General features: G+C 34.5%; 4 protein-coding genes across 4 annotated transcripts; 2 read left to right on the plus strand and 2 right to left on the minus strand.

Moving 5' to 3' along the window:
- The first annotated feature begins 757 nt into the window (after positions 1-757).
- Positions 758-2,799, plus strand: LOC108471218 (xyloglucan 6-xylosyltransferase 2-like). The gene has a single exon (XM_017772837.2). It carries the CDS (start codon positions 1,042-1,044, stop codon positions 2,419-2,421), a length of 1,380 nt encoding a protein of 459 aa, XP_017628326.1. The 5' UTR covers positions 758-1,041; the 3' UTR covers positions 2,422-2,799.
- Positions 2,800-3,980: 1,181 nt separating this feature from the next.
- On the plus strand, positions 3,981-5,842 carry LOC108471086 (heat shock factor-binding protein-like). The gene is made up of 5 exons (XM_017772667.2): positions 3,981-4,132; positions 4,624-4,677; positions 4,886-4,909; positions 4,974-5,016; positions 5,466-5,842. The coding sequence occupies exons 1-5, from the start codon at positions 4,130-4,132 to the stop codon at positions 5,609-5,611; spliced, it is 270 nt and encodes an 89-aa protein (XP_017628156.1). The 5' UTR covers positions 3,981-4,129; the 3' UTR covers positions 5,612-5,842.
- Positions 5,843-6,180: 338 nt separating this feature from the next.
- Positions 6,181-6,782, minus strand: LOC108471085 (protein RALF-like 33). The gene has a single exon (XM_017772665.2). It carries the CDS (start codon positions 6,688-6,690, stop codon positions 6,343-6,345), a length of 348 nt encoding a protein of 115 aa, XP_017628154.1. The 5' UTR covers positions 6,691-6,782; the 3' UTR covers positions 6,181-6,342.
- Positions 6,783-7,866: 1,084 nt separating this feature from the next.
- Positions 7,867-12,416, minus strand: LOC108470706 (protein LOW PSII ACCUMULATION 1, chloroplastic). Its single transcript, XM_017772140.2, has 9 exons — positions 11,993-12,416; positions 11,188-11,291; positions 10,689-10,824; positions 10,300-10,531; positions 10,002-10,159; positions 9,139-9,327; positions 8,715-8,815; positions 8,399-8,495; positions 7,867-8,097 (listed from the first exon to the last, which is right to left on the minus strand). The coding sequence occupies exons 1-9, from the start codon at positions 12,227-12,229 to the stop codon at positions 8,023-8,025; spliced, it is 1,329 nt and encodes a 442-aa protein (XP_017627629.1). The 5' UTR covers positions 12,230-12,416; the 3' UTR covers positions 7,867-8,022.
- Positions 12,417-16,534: the final 4,118 nt, after the last annotated feature.

Here is a 16,534-nt window from a genome sequence, read left to right on the forward strand (position 1 = left end):
AGGAAGTAAAATTTAAAATTTACATATTCATTCATGCACTTTTTTTAATTATTAAAAATGAATTTCATATATAAGATATATAAAATATTTTTTAATAGATAAATGAGAAAGATATTATAAATATTATTGAAATCATAATTAATTTATTAATTTAGTTATGGATTGTATATTTTTGTTTAATAACTTAATTTACATGGTCTTTTTTCTTTTAATTTTTAAATTATACTCTTAACTTTTCTTAAATAGTAAAACTAAAATCATTATTGAGAGTAATATCAATCCATTTAAGCTTATTTTAAATATTAAAAATTTTATCATATTGATTATAATTTAAATTATCATAGTTATAAAATTAAATATTCATATTATTTTTAATTGGTCAATAATATTATTTATGAAATGTTACAGATTTTATATTGATTTTAATAATATAATATAATATATTTAATTAATACATACAATCGGTTCATGAAGAAAAAATAATTTTATATGTTGTATAATTAATAAAAAATATTTATCTCTTAAAACAAAAATAAAAACAAAAACGCAATCTTTATCTCTTAAAACAAAAACAAACCACATTTAGCTGTTTTTAAAAAAGTTAAATTAACTAAATAACTCTTTATATTAGTTTTCATAAAAAGGAAATTCCACTTCAGATTATCGTACTCGTAAAATACCACCTAAAAATAGATTAAGCGGCTCACAATGTTTATCTATTTAAGTGCTTATTACAAACGCAGACTTATAAATCCTAAATTAAGGGTTTTTATTTTTATTATTTTCGTTCCAACTACGTCGCGGTGGGTCCCGGCATCACCCAACAGCTGTTTTCAAATTTGTGTCGGGATAACAAATCAAACTCCACCATCCTAAGACGTTTTGGATTCAAAGAGAAACATCTTTCTTTTAACTTTTTTTGCGTCCTTAAGAAAATTCCCATAATCATTCTCAGAATCTCCCAAATCATAGGGTTATCAATTCTCCAATCCGGCATTGTTTGGGTTGAGCCAAGAGCGGGTGGGGCAAGCAACCGGAAAGATGATAGGCAAGTGTTTGGGAGCTCAAAGGTGTAGAAAGATCCACAGGACTCTCCGTCACTGCAAGGTAACGGTCTTTTGCTTCGTCCTCACCGTAGTCGTTCTACGTGGCACTATTGGTGCCGGGAAATTCGGGACTCCGGAGCAGGACTTCGTTGAGATTCGCGACCATTTCTATTTCCGGAGACGCGCTGAGACGCACCGCGTACTCGAAGAAGTTCAAACGACCTCGTCCGATAACGAGGTCGTCAGCGACGCCAACGCCGAAACCAATAGTTACAACGATTTCGAGTTAAATAAGGTATTAGTTGAGGAGGAATCCGATGACTCGAAACTCGACTCCGACAAGCCATATTCTCTTGGGCCGAAAATCTCCGATTGGGACAAGCAGCGATCTGAATGGCTGAAAGAAAATCCTGATTATCCAAATTTCATCGGTCCAAACAAACCGAGGGTTCTTTTAGTCACTGGTTCATCTCCCAAGCCGTGTGAGAACCCGGTTGGTGAACATTACTTGTTAAAATCAACGAAGAACAAGATAGATTACTGTAGGTTACACGGGATTGAAATATTTTACAATATGGCACTGTTAGATGCAGAAATGGCAGGGTTTTGGGCGAAATTACCGTTGATTCGGAGGCTTTTGCTTTCGCATCCGGAGGTGGAATTCCTGTGGTGGATGGACAGTGACGCGATGTTTACCGACATGGCTTTTGAGATTCCTTGGGAAAGGTATAAAGACTCGAACTTGGTTATGCATGGCTGGAATGAGAGGGTTTATGATCAAAAGAATTGGATTGGGTTAAATACTGGGAGTTTTTTGTTGAGGAATGGGCAATGGGCACTTGGTTTTCTTGACGCTTGGGTTCCAATGGATCCTAAAGGGAAGATTAGGGATGAAGCAGGGAAGGTATTGACCAGGGAACTTAAGAACCGTCCTGTTTTCGAAGCTGATGATCAGTCTGCAATGGTTTATTTGTTGGCCACTCAAAGGGAGCAGTGGGGTGATAAGGTTTACCTTGAGCATGCTTACTATTTGCATGGTTATTGGGGGCTTTTGGTTGATAGGTACGAGGAAATGATTGAAACTTATCACCCAGGTTTAGGTGACCATCGTTGGCCATTGGTGACTCACTTTGTGGGGTGTAAGCCTTGTGGGAAGTTGGGGAATTACCCTGTTGAGAGGTGCTTGAAGCAGATAGATAGAGCATTCAACTTTGGGGATAATCAGATTCTTCAGATTTATGGGTTTACTCAGCAACCTTTGGCTAGTAGAAGGGTGAAGAAAGTTCGAAACGAGAGCAGGAATCCCATTGAGGTGAAAGATGTACTTAGATCGCTTCATCCAGCTTTTAAAGTGGTTAAGGTATCCTCTTCTTAGGTTGTATATGTGATCTTATGATGTTCAAATGTTGTGTATGCAGTGGGAACTTTATGTTTTAGGTTAGGAGAAATAGTATCCTTCTGTTTCTTATCCATGTTGGGTACTAAAAGTTGTAAATGCTTTCCAGAGGAAAATAGTGCCTTATTTTGTGTGCAGCTATTCAATTTTGTAGTATATCAGCAAACTTGGATCTGTGATTATCACTTGGATTTGTTAGCCAGAAAGCTGCTACATTGTAATTCAATCAGAGAGATAAATACCGATGCATGTATATATCGTTGCTCTGCATCATGAAGCAGTGACATTTATTGTTGTAAGTAGCTGATACAATTACTTACTGATAGAAGGAAAGAAAGAAAGTAGCATTTTAAATCAGTCAGACATCTATTAAGAAAAAATGTAATCTGGTTTTAAGTTTGAAAGAAAGTGAGAAAAATTGATAGGATGATGTATGGAAGCTGAACCAATATCATTAGTCTCTCTCTGTATCTCCTCTTTCATTGTTTTTAGAGTAATTAGGATAAGAATGATGAAAGAACAGAAGGAAGATGAAGACGAGTCTTAAAGGAATAAGATTAGGGGTGCTGCAGTTCCTTGCTTTCTTTATTCTTTTCAATGGCTGAAACTCGTGGACCGCATAACTTATAGTATTAGCAAATATGATACGTGCATACGAGGATGGTCCGGAAGTATTGACAATTAAAAGATCATATGTGTTGGGGGTTGACGACGATCGTCCGACTCATCACCATCACCATCATTTTCTTTCTCTTTTCTCACTTTGTCTTTGAGAATCTTAAAGCGTATCATACTGATCACAAGTCTGTTATTGGTTGGCTGAGTTTTACATTACGGTTGTTTGGTTGTTAATATTTTGGTCACCTCATAATATTATACTCTTAAATAGTGTCAAAATGCCTTAACATAGAGTGTATTCTTATTAAGGTTTATTCATTAAGGTATCTTAGATTACAAGCATAATCTTAAACTTTTTTAAGTTTAGATTATTTTACATTTACGCAATCTTATTACGAAATATAATTATTTTTTTTTATAATAATGGAAACACAATTCCTGCTTCCCTACATGGGAATAAATTTCTCTTTATGGATCCACTAGATTAGTGTTCATAAGCTAAGAATTATTATATTTAGGAAACTGTCAGATGTGCTTAATTAGTTATTTAACTTTTTTTTAGTTAATTCGAATCAAATAATAATTCTTAAATTAACCATTTTTATTTCTGAAAAGAAAATTGAAGCTTACACTTTCTTGATTATTTTCGCTGGCCTGGTCCAGTCCATTCATGAAAAGCTGGAAAGCCTCACACAAGGTTGTAACTTAGCCCAAATATTTGAATTTTGAATGTACTTTGCCGCTCCTACTGGGCTTTGCATTAATACTCACAATGACAAAAATGCCATCATCCAAACTTCATTAATATTCACAAAAAATTTGTAATAAAGCAGATAAAAAAGCTAGATTTGAAGTTGAATCTTATGTAATAATAATAATTAAAAGTTTGAAGTGGGAGTGGCATATTTGTAAATTAAAGGCGTTGAACATGACCCATGTCTTTAAAATGAGCAAGCTGCGATCACTTCTGTTTTCCCTCGACGCTTCCAAGTTTTCGAATCGAAACTACGGACCTACGGTTAGCAACTGAGGTGCGGCGTCATCAACTACCCAAGATCCACTGCCTAGCATGGTAAATTTTACTTTTATTTTTATTTTCTTCATTCTCCAAACTCTGGAGCTGTTCATCTTCGTCGCTATCATTTGTTCTATTTCTTTTAATTTCCCATAAATTTTACGATCCAAAAGTCAAGTCATGGTTCATGAAGTTTTGATAAAAAAAGATCGTTGTTTTCGACTTGTTTTAGACCCGGCTTTCTCTGACTTGTGAATCTTTACGGTTTCTCAACAATACGCATTTCTGTCTCATCTCTCGTTTGGTTTTTAACTTTATAAAAGAAATTGTTAGCTTCATTGGATTAAAATTGGTCGTGCTTGCAATGCTGCTGTTAGAGTTTTAGTTGTTTTGAGACCCCAGCCAACCCAAATTTTTACTGATTTGTTTTAAGTTAGAAGAGGGTTATAATTTCCAGATGTTTGACAATTTGATCAAACTGCATTTTTTGCGTTAAACAATCTGTATTAGGGATTAGTTCTTTGTACTGACTGGTATACATTTTGCAGGACGGGCATAGCTCTGAAGATTCAAAGCAAAGCACTGCTGATATGACTGTTTTTGTGAGTTCATCAACCCTTCTTCATAACATGAACCATTACTGCTTTTAATGTTTGCTGTTCTGCTAGTACCATTTCATTAATTCCGAACTTTTAGATTGCCAAGCCAGATCATAGTCTGTACTGGATGTAATTCAGCAATTGTTTATTGTGGTCTTTGACGTGCCTTTCTTATAAGTCTAGTAATGTTTTCTTTGACTAATTTTTGCAGGTGCAAAGTCTTCTTCAACAAATGGTGAGTTATAACTGGATTCTCTTATTGGAATGGTGTTCTGTTATTGACAAAGATTTTGTTGCAGCAATCTAGGTTTCAAATAATGTCTGATTCCATTATCACAAAGAATATCCTTTTCTCGTGTTCTTAAAGTTCATTGAAGTGTTTTCTTTTTAAATCCTAAGATAGCAGCTTTATGAAATGTATAAAATGTCGCATAGTTGCTTCATGGATGAAGTATTAGTGAAAGATAGGTTCATGAAAATTTTATCCTTTTCTCTTCTTTATTGAACCTAAAGCAATGTGCGCTTTAGTTTCTTTTGTCTACTTATTGGACTATTGAGAAATCTGGGCTAAAAGGTTAAGCTTCGCGAGACTGATGTGAACCTGTATCTAATAACTGTTTTGCTGGCCAGATTTTAAGAAGTTTGGAACTTTGTTATGTTTTTGCTCTATTATAGCGATAATGCTTTAAATGGAAATAGATAGTTAATTACTAATTAGTATGCAAATAGTTTTTTTCTTTAGTATTATTGTGAATTGTGGGACATCTATTTCTTACTTAACTCCAAAGCACTTGATGAAATGGGAAACCGTGTAAATGAGCTGGAGCAGAGCATTAATGACCTAAAAGCAGAGATGGGAGTGGAGGGCTCTCCATCCCCATTAGCCCCATCGAACCAAAAGTCGGATGAAGCAAAGCAAGAGGAAGGCTCAGCATAAAGCTTGGCCCCAAGGGTGTTTTTAACAGTTGGCTATAAATTATGATTGTAATTTGGTGATATGTTGTTTTATTTGAGATTACTTTTGGCCAGAGACCAGGGACATTACTGAGTGTCCCTTTTTTTATCCCCCTTTTTTATTTGTATCAAGTATTTCTTCTCTGTAGTGGGATAAACAATTATCTGCTTTTAACACCAGTAGAGGAAATTAATGATATGAGTGGCTTGTTCACATTTCATCTCTTATCACTGTGCAATAGCAAAGATACAATTTAAGATTGTTCATTAAACTTAAAGAGACGATAAGCTGCTATTAACCTCAATCCTTAATCTATGTTAACATCCCAAACTTCAGTGCTTGAAATGCTTTATGAACTTAATGAGATTATGACTAAAGTTGTCTTAATGAAGACATTTATCCTAGTTCACACTTCATCTGGAAAATGCTTCGGAGCCAGACATAATCATATGTTGTTATATTAAATTTTGAATTCAATGGATGGTGCTTCAACTTAACTTGGATTATTATTGGATGGTAAATAGCATTTCAAAGTTGGTTATGATCTGTACTTGTTAGAAGAATACAACTTCATGTTCCTCCTTTTTATTTAAAGTTGAAGGTCAAATTCCAAAACAGCAAATTAAAGGTCAAAAGAATTACATGGGAACTTCTTCAACAACATAAACAGAGAAATGAATGACACCGAAAGAAGAAGAGGAGAGCAGGAAACCTTAACTCCGGCAACGAGTAATGGCACTGCAGCCTCGATTGTAAGGGTTAGCTTGTGCTCCCGGTTGACAATTATAGTATGATGCACCCCTTTGTGAGCATGGCACGGTGTTCCTCTGCAGAGCTCCATAGCTAATGTACTGCATGGTCTGCAATATGCGCCTGTTGATCTCGGAGTCCATGTCAAACTCATCCTCAGCCATGCATTCGGACATTGAGCCCTGGCAGCCAGACTTGTTTGGACTCCAGCTCAAATGGTGCTCGCCACTTGCGTCGACGGTCGGCAAGGCGATGATCAGAGCCACAAAGATCAATGAAACAGGCAGGAGAAAACAAGAGGGATTAGCCATGTTGTTGATGTTTTGTTTTGGCTGTCGTTTATATTTCTATAAAGCAATTGCTTAAGTTGGGACAAGAAGAGAGATTGTGCGGCAACTTGTTTTTAAAGCTACTAAATAAGAGAGTTGGAAGATCGACATTGAGTCGTTGACTAATGACATTGGCCCCGTGGTTAGGTTCTTTTTATATTTACAGACAAAGAACAAACCAGTACCCCCACTAAACCAAAAAATAAATATAAAAACGAAAAAAAGAAAAGGCCAAAGAGCAACATCTGAAGAAAGCTTCAAAATATGGTTACTTAATAACTTTGTAATACTGAATATGATAATGTAACAAGCTGAAACCGAAGAATTTATGTTTGTTGTTTTCATTGTTTTAAAAGATTAAATTGATAGGATAGATAATAATATGGTTCAAAGAATTAATTAAAAGTAAAATATTTAGTAAAATATTTAGACAGATTACATTGAACCACATTGTAGATTTGCACATGTAGAGATAATGATGGTTTAACGTCCAAGCACACCGAGGCGGCAAATGGTTGACCCATGGGTCATGGGTAGAGGCTTATATGATATAATTAATTTGGTTAAAACTTCAAACTTCGAAAAAAAAAAAAAAGAAAAAGAAAAAAAAGAGGCTAGTTTGTCCAACAACCTTCAATAGTTTGGCTGTCCTAATCCCTTGACTAATACAAGAACAATTAGAATAATAATAAAAAGCAGAACCTAACCCAACAATGGAAGACAAAAAAATGTATTCAGTGATACGGGTAGCTGATATGTTCAATGGCTCTTGTACAAAGGTCAAACTCGCCTGGATAGCTATTTAGAAACTTCCTCGAAATCTTTGTTTAAGCTGTAAATATATGACCTCTTCCATACCTAATACAAGCTAAATGACAGAAATAGTAATGTGAAAATCCCAGAAGAAGAGGGTTCTTTTTTTTTTTTATCAGTTCAGAGTTGTTGGTAAGCGGTGAGAGTTATAAACAGCTGGTGCAACCAAATCATAACAAAGGATGGAAAAAGGAAACAGCGTGATTGGTATAACTATATAATAAACCAATAAAGTACACCATAAAGCCAACCTCTGAAAAGAAAATAAAAGAAAAAGAGAAGAAAAGGGGGTAATGATTAAACATTGTTAAAAGCTCAATAACAGTGAAATAAAGGCTACATGACTAGATCGAAATTAAGTTCTTTACCGTGTTCAAAATCTTGCATGCTGTGATGTACAAAGTAATAAATATACAATACTTAAAAAATAGATAAACAAAGAAGATTCCCATCAGCTTTCAAGTTTGTAGCGCACTAAAATAAGGGTTGGTAACATAAATTCTATCTTTCAATTTTGCTTAGCAATGCTTCCATTGGAGGCAGCTCCTGCACTATTTGTGACCAATCAGGCATTCCCTGCAAACAAGAAAAAATTTACCATGATAACAAAGGAAAAAAATTTCCAATATTGCATTACTGATATTTGAAATCTTAGATAGAGAATTATAAGATTGATTAGTTTAGCAGCCATGGAAAAAGAAAACACCAGCTGAAGGAACGCTAATTGATCCAAATTTTTGAAGAAAAAAGAAAAGAAAAGAAAACAGCAATCAGTCATAACCCTTCCTAAACTAACTTGTGACATCCTCTGATGATTGATATTTGCAATTATCTCAGGCCAAAAAGAGGCAGCAAAAGTTTCCAACAATTTTCTTACCTTTCCCGATCTTCGAACTCGACCATCTAGGCGCATAATTATGTAGACATCCTCACCAGGGGTAACTCCTTCAGATTCTTGTTGATCCCTGATCCACCTGAGTAAGTAAGAATCTTCAGTAAAAAAAAAATATAGTAAAGCTAACAGAAGGAAAGACGTTGAATGAAGATTTGAGCATATGACTGGTAACTGGAAATATAATCAATGTTTGGAAACAGTCAAACTCCTGTAACCTGAAGAGATACAAGAATAAGGACCTTCGCTATCTAAATGAAAAATAATAACAAACAATAATAATTATTGAGTAGCAGGTAACCTCTCCCATTCTTCTGGTGAAACAACCTCAGCCTTAAATCGAATTTCAGCTTTCAACTTTGATTTTGCAGTTATAGACTGAGCTCGTTTCTCAAAGTCTTCCTGCCATGACAGTAATAGATAAAATGTTTGGAGAAAGGAATTTAATTAAAAAAACACACCTAGTGCATGCAGTAATATTTCCAGAGCTGAAATTCCATGTAAAGTTGATTAATATAAGACAGCAACCAAATGTATATTCAGCATATGAGCACAAGTACACCAGAGCATAAAGAGAGTCACATGCATAGTACATCACATATAAGCCACAAAGTAAGCTTATAAGAAGTCCTAATAACTATAGGAACAATGAAAATATGATCAGTGGACAAGACTTATCCTTATATGGCTAATAATCTACAATAGGTCAGAAACTTGTAGTTTACCCCAATAGAAGGAAGAGCAGTAGCTGCCTTTTTAGAAACACCAAAACCTTTCTTCTCCACTTGCGGTGTTCTACCTTCACCCCAAATGACAGGAACTAGAAGAACACCTCGTCTAAGGAGCTCGGATCGAAATCTCTCAGCCTTCTGTAAAGCTGAAGAAACAGATTCTTTTTTCCCTGCTAAAATAACCTGAATCCAACCTTCAATTAGAATGTAATGATAAAAACCAAATAGACAGGAGAAGGCATAAAATAATGCATCAACATGCAAGTTAGCAATATACAAGTTGCGTGTGGCATGTATTTTGCTGACCAAATAGGAAATGACAGTGCACTAAGATGTAGCCATACTCGACTAAAGTAGTCAATACTAATGTAGTCTTCTATGGTAAGTGTAAAAGACTTCTGATCCAATGGTCTAGGTCTCAGTTTTGCCTTCCAACTTGTCTTCTTTGTCTCGATCACCACTCAGAGCAGTAGCATTCACTAAATAATGAGGTAACAAAACAAAACTGATAATTGTTACGGTTGTTCTCATAGAGCTGTAACATGTTATTTATTAATTATTATAAGCTTAAATTTTAATACTTTGGTTACTTTGGAAACATGTCAAGTATGTTTACCAAATCCAGTGCAAGAAATCTAATTCTATCTCACGATGAAATGAGATGAAGGTTTTCAATTCTTAATTTGCTTATGGTCACGGCGAAAAAAAATTGCTTATGGTTAGCAACGTTGCTTTTGAAGAATATACTTTTACAGTGACAACACAGGCATAACTATCTACCTAAATTTGCATACACAAAGCAGCAAGAACTTGGAAAAATATTCAACCAAAAGAAAAAAAAAAAAAAAAATACTAACTGGTCTAACAGTGTCTCGTAGCTGCACAAGTTCCACAATCCGATTGGTCGAAAGGCGTAAAGGCAACCTAGAGAGTGTTTCATTTCGGGATATTTGTGCAAGTTGCTCTTCCTCCTTCTTGTTGTCCCAGAAAAATAACGCCACAAGAATAATGATACCTGTAGATAGCTGATTCAAGAACTTAGTCATTTTAAAAAGGCAGTTACAAACTATTAGCTTGATGGTCACACCAAGAAAGTAAACGAGATTTCATGAAATGACACACACATATATATATGTAACACATTTCACAATTTACCTCCAATATTTATGCCAGTATTGCCAACAGTTTCCCAAATATCAGAAGCACCGTCACCTCCTTTAATAGCACGAAATAGCCTGGGTACAGTGAATAACAGCGAGATTCCAGCAGCTGCAGAGAATGCCACATAAAAAAATCTCCTAACTCCACGAAACGGGGCCTGGACTTCACTGATAAGTTTGAGATCTCTTCGGAAGCTGTAGCCTATATCTTCTCCACCCAGCCTGGCCTGGAAAGATAACAAATACTTATGAGCAATACCAACTTTTAGTAATTTGAGCCTCATGTGAATGAATAAATTCATTTGATTCCATAATCATAGCACTTGGATATCTTGGTGGGGATTGGGAAAGAGGAGTCTCTGGAAGAAAACCTAAGCAACATACCTCTTCTTGCAATTCCTTGAATTCAGGTGATGCTCTAAGGGAGGCCAGATCAGGATCATTGAGAATTGTACCGAACTTGAGGTTATAGTCTCTCAAAGCAGTACGGAGACACTCAGCAGCTTTCTTTGCTTCCCCTCTTCCTCAATAAAAACAAAACAAATAAAAAGAAAAAAAGGATTCTTACTAAGAACAGCCCCATTTTGTACTAAATCATTACTTGAAATTCATGCAGAAGAGTATTATAACAAAAACATAGATGAGGCCTGATTCTCATAACTTTCGGATTTCATATAACAGGAATCCAGGGACTTAGGCAGATAGATGGAGGTGTGATTATGAATATTATACATAAGCTATATACTTTACAGATGCACCTGAAGGGAGTTATATTTCAGAATTCACCTCTTCCCTAAAGTAAACGAGAATTTCTGGAATCATGCATGGTAATTTGAAATAATAACTACTAAAAGAAAAAGGAAAAAGGATCAGAAATCCGTACTGGTAGGCAAGACAGCAGGCTTTGTTATAGAGAGCAGCTTGGGCTTCCACAGGGTTTGGGTCTAAACTAAGTGCCGTTTCAAACTGGACTAAGGCATCTTTAACCTGAAATATCCATTTGACATATTAAGCACTTTCTACAAAAAAATATTATTTGAATTTCCAAATAAAAGTATGGTTTGTAAAGACAAGTATTTAAAGCAATGCAGAACAATGAACTATCTAAGAATCTGAACTTCTGAAGAAAGTGATCAATAAATTCATGAATTCAAAAGAGTACTTTAGAGGATCGTTCCATGGAAATCAATCAATCCAGAACTCAATCTCAATTTTCCTAGATACAGTTTGCTGTTCATTGAGCTAGGACGAATTTGCGTGTCATCAAACCAGCGTGATTTCGCTCTTTAAATTATGCACTATAATGTGAGTCAAGCTACTGTAGGAATAGCAAAATGTTCTGCAATTTAATACTTAGACAATAAAATTAAGCTCTTTAACATACCAAGCAGCCAAAAGAAAAAAAGAAAAAAAAGAAATGCAGCAACTTTTAAACAAGATATCATGCAATCTTGTTCAAGTAGAAACCTGTCCTACATATCAGACCATGAGAGACACATTCAAACTAAATCACTATGTAGTGTACTATCCAAGGGAACCATTTAAGAAACAAAGGAAAAGAAAACCCATTTGCAAGAAGAAAAGAAAAACCTTTGGCTCTAATTCTATGAAAAATTCACCAAGATTGAAGACATCAACACCATAAAACCCTAAAAATACTGCAAAAACAAGAAGAGATCAATGCGTACGCGTCCTTTGGAGAAGAGGGACAGACCCAGGTTGACACAAGACTCAGCAGTCTGAACATTGGCCTCTGGGGACTGGGAAGTTGGAGAGGAAGAGCAAGAAACTATAAAGATATGAGGCTTCTTTTGAGAATTCAAAAGGGTTGTTTTTTGCGGGAACCATGGCCTTGATTTTGCTCTTATCTTTGGGTATGAAAGGCAAAGGAGTTGCCGGTTCAGTGCCAGAGCAGCCACAGCCATTCAGATTTCGCGACCAAACTAAACAGTTTTATCTCAACTGTATTTTATTAAAGTCTTTTTTAAATACTCCACACATACTCTAGGGGCTGCTGACTGATGCTTGAGACGTCGTCGTTTTACATATAATTGTTGAAGACTTGAAAATACTGGGGAAGTTTCAAATCAGAACAACCTAGATCTAACCGAAAAGTGAAGAAGTTTGAACAAAAATATATAGGAAGAAAATGAGTTTAAGGAAAAAAAATAAGGTCCATTTTAAAATTGAGCCAAGCATCGGCTAAGATATTTTTGGTATAACAAAAAAAAAATTACTATTTTGTTTTGTTATTTTAATGACATTTTTCTTTTTTTTTTCTATTTTACTATTATTTCATTATTATCTTATTATTATTTTTATTATTTGGATATTGTATAACACTTATTTTATTCTTAATTTTGTTATTATTTTAGAGATATTTTCTTGTTAAGTTGCATTTATTTTAGTATTATTTAGGTGAAAATATTTATTTTAATATTTTAATATTTTTGATGTATTTTATATATTTAAAAATTATGTAAAAATAATATAATATAAAAAAATTTTAAAATAGACTGACCAAGTCGAATTTATATTTTAGCATTTTTATTCAAACTAAGCTTGAATAAAATTTTAAGCACATTTTTTCGATATCGAATCAAGTAGAAACTTAGCAAATGGGCTGCACAAGAACTGTACGTGCTTTTAAGCTGTAACTTTTTTTTTTCTCCTTTTGCTACGGTACTCATAGATGATATTTTATGTCTGTTTTTGTTTTGTTCTCTCTTTTATTTCTTTTTCAATGAATTTTTGTCACCCTAACATTCATATTTAAGCATTTGCTACATTTATATTACCTATTCTACGAGAAATTATTTGTTAATTCTATGTGAAACAACATAGAAGTTCTTTGTATCACACCTACTCTCATTCATATAAGACGCGTACATGATGTTCTGTATAATGCTTTGGTGGTCATGTTAGTGGAATTGAGGTGATGTTTGTTGTTAAAGTTGCGATGGGGATAATGATTGGGACGTCGCTGCTTTTGAGTCTTAGAAATTGCTCAAAAGTATATTAAATAGGGTTGCCTTTTGATGACTCTGGCCAACTGACAGTCGACTATTTGGTGGATTAGGAAGTAAGATTACTGATGTGATGGAAGAGTTGTACTGATTCATTGCTATTGGCTATATTCGGATTTTCTCACAGTGGAACTCTTAAAAAAACAGCAAGTTTTCCATTCTCAAGGTGAAATGTTACCCAACTATGAATTAATGCTTTTCCTTTTACTAATTTTACTTTTGCCAGAAGGTACCTGTGTAATTAGAATTAGCAGATAAATTTTGATCACCGAGATATCTTCTTGCTTGATGATCAGTCCAAACAGGGGCGTTATGGAATGTGGATGTAGTGGGGAGTGAAAAGACCAATTGGTACTATTTTCCTTTTGTCATAGATGTCACAAATTTTTTGTGTCTAAATTTGAAATTCCTGATACTAAATTTCACTGTTCTTAATGATGTGTGAAGAGGCTAGCATCCATTGGGAAATAATATTTGGGGGTTTAAACCTTTCATAGCTAAGTTAATATTATCTTTTGAATTCCAGTTGCGTAAGTTCAGCAACAGGAACAGGCAAGCTTGTTACCAGAGGGTCACACTCTTGTACTAACTGTGAGCATTTGGATGGAAATGGAATGTGCTGCGGTAACTTCATTGTTCTCTTTTGGAAACGTCCAACTCCGGTTCAATGGGTTTTCTTGGATTGTTGAAGTTTTCATAATTAAAAGTTCTCTCTAATTTATGCTCACATCAATATGGCTATTCTCTTGTAGCTATTCAGATATTACACAAGAAACATTGGTTAGGTCACACACAAAAGATAGGTGTGGACCAGTGGCACTTAGAGCAATGGTCATAATGAAGTGCATATAGCATTTCTATTTTAATAAATGAAATAGGCAAAAGGAGGGATGCACTACATAGAAATAAATCCAGGATATACAGTTCTGAATAACAATTATGTAGGCAGTGCACTATTAGTTTGCACTTGTGTTATGTCTGACCTGTCCAACTCTTCTGTAAAAAGCTTGATCAGGCTATGCTCGTCTTTAAATTCCGCTTTGCATATAAATGTTTTTGTTCTGATATCTCCTCAAACTTTTAAAGCAACTATTTGTAATTTCTTTCGAAGTATTTGCTTTAGAAATTTGAGATCCCTCACTCCACTTAGTAGGTTACTTTTTTGTATTCTCAAATTTTGATCATGTATGCGTCTTTTATTGAGATATCTCATGTTCTCTATTGGTAAACTAAATATTACCTGTTACTTAAATTACATTAACACACTCCAAAGCAATTCATTGATTAGGAATGACACTGAATTATTTTAGCTCCCTCATAGACATTCTCAATACCTCCCAGAATGGTTCATGATGATGTTTTGGAGCTATAGAAGAGTTATGATGCTGCCTAAGACCAAGAAGAAACGTAAAGAAAAGAAAGAAAATATCTATATGAAATAGTTAATAATTGGAGTGATAAAAATTAGCGGTCTTAGTAAAATGAAAGTTTGTGATACTGACCATCGAGAATAATATTGCATCAGATGCTGACAAGTCCTTTGTCCCTGGTAAAAGAGGAAAAAGTGCCCAGAAAAGCAGCATTTAAACTTTTGGTGATATTTTATTCTTACTTTGGTTAATTAAAGAATTGAATCGATCCTGACTGTCTATATGAGATTTACTAATATAAATAAGATTTGTAAAAAATTTAAAATAGGTAGTTAAAATTCATTTTCAAGGACAAAACTCAGTGTTTGAGACTTAAAGACTTGCACTGTCCTGTCTGATGGTGAGACAAGGTATTGTCAAAAAATTCATTTATTGAAGCTTCTATGATTTAAATCTAGACGTTTTCTCAAAATATGGGTCTTTGAAAGTGAATGGTGACCTCAGACAACCAGAATACTGGTTTTGCAATTGCCTTACAACTTAGTCAAAGAAGAACCTCTCTATCAATTTGGATTTGTGTTTCATGATATTTCTTCCACTGAGTTCCACATGAGATGAGGTGACCCTTATTATGCTTGTAGAGGATTCGATTAACACCGAGAAACGAAAGAGTTAAAGGCCATTTAAATTGGAAACCAACAGTGTCTGTCTCACCATATCACAGAAAAGTTAAATGAATCACCTTGATCAATGAGCCAAGGTTTATGGAGGGACATTTTTCATTCTCACATATTTCTCAAAAAAGAAAAAAAGAAAAAAACCTACCTTTCCCTCAAAGCTGGCTGTACATCTTATTTGGCACATTCTTTTATATTTCTTTCTGTCCGAAGTCTTGCTCAATAATATAGGTTGCAGTAACAGTGATCATTCATGCATGCATCCTCCATGACTGCATTTTGTCTTTGAGTAGATTTGATAGGACTTCAGAATGAAGTGGAACCATTTAAAACCTTGTCTGTTTAAAGAAATGATATGATTTCCTTTGGTAAATTATTTATATCTCTGGCAAATGTTACTTCCATTTGAACAAGAAGAAATGTGCACTATTTATTTTGGTTCTCCAATTATTACAATTCATATAAATTGTAATACCACTATTTTTTTCCTTAATCACTTATAAGTATTTAGTTTAAGGTTCCTTTCAACATCTTTATTTTTATTTCGTGCACTTCTTGAAGTAAAGGTGGTGGACCATAAAATAAACTAAATGCTTGTATTCAAAGCACTAAACATCCAAATTATCTTAGGATTGTGAAAAGAAATCGTTTCAGAATCAAAAGAAAAGATGGCGAGTTACTATGATGAGTCTGCTGAAATTAAAATTGCACAGACTCAATTTCAAGTGGGTATATATTGTAGGAGATCATACTTTTAGTGATGCTATGCCTTATGCTCCAATTAGAGAGTCATTGGAAAACAATGCCTAGTAGACTTACTTTCTTCTGCACTATCACAAGCTTCCTAGATATGGAAAAAAAAAAGTTTTTATTTCAACCGCAGTGTAGTTTGCAAATTTGTCATGTGGGAGGGACATTGGATCTGTTGGCACTTCTTCAGCATACGTGTCTCTCACCATTCTATAAAACAGATGATGCAGACACAATATTACTGAATGCATATGTTCTAAAGGTATTGATTAATGCATACAGGCTCGCTTGTATAAGGATATTTCCTAATAATGGCAAATCCCCTTGAGCATCTCAAATTTGATTGACTGGTCCAGATTGTTTCTTATTTTCTTTAGGAGCTTTTGTTCAAATTCTATCATTGAGGA

The sequence above is a fragment of the Gossypium arboreum genome, chromosome 11 (genome assembly GCF_025698485.1).
Source record: "Gossypium arboreum isolate Shixiya-1 chromosome 11, ASM2569848v2, whole genome shotgun sequence".
Lineage (NCBI taxonomy): Eukaryota > Viridiplantae > Streptophyta > Magnoliopsida > Malvales > Malvaceae > Gossypium > Gossypium arboreum.

Excerpts from the sequence above, each read along its gene's own strand:
- LOC108471086 (XM_017772667.2), top strand. Across the intron at positions 4,678-4,885 it reads CTGCTGATATGACTGTTTTT|GTGCAAAGTCTTCTTCAACA; the intron begins GTGAGTTCATCA and ends TAATTTTTGCAG. Across the intron at positions 4,910-4,973 it reads AAAGTCTTCTTCAACAAATG|CAATCTAGGTTTCAAATAAT; the intron begins GTGAGTTATAAC and ends ATTTTGTTGCAG.
- LOC108470706 (XM_017772140.2), bottom strand. The coding sequence starts at position 12,229 with ATGGCTGTGGCTGCTCTGGCACTGAACCGGCAACTCCTTTGCCTTTCA. Across the intron at positions 10,532-10,688 it reads TCAAGGAATTGCAAGAAGAG|GCCAGGCTGGGTGGAGAAGA; the intron begins GTATGTTGCTTA and ends TTATCTTTCCAG. Across the intron at positions 8,098-8,398 it reads GAGTTCGAAGATCGGGAAAG|GGAATGCCTGATTGGTCACA; the intron begins GTAAGAAAATTG and ends TCTTGTTTGCAG.
- LOC108471085 (XM_017772665.2), bottom strand. The coding sequence starts at position 6,690 with ATGGCTAATCCCTCTTGTTTTCTCCTGCCTGTTTCATTGATCTTTGTG.
- LOC108471218 (XM_017772837.2), top strand. The coding sequence starts at position 1,042 with ATGATAGGCAAGTGTTTGGGAGCTCAAAGGTGTAGAAAGATCCACAGG.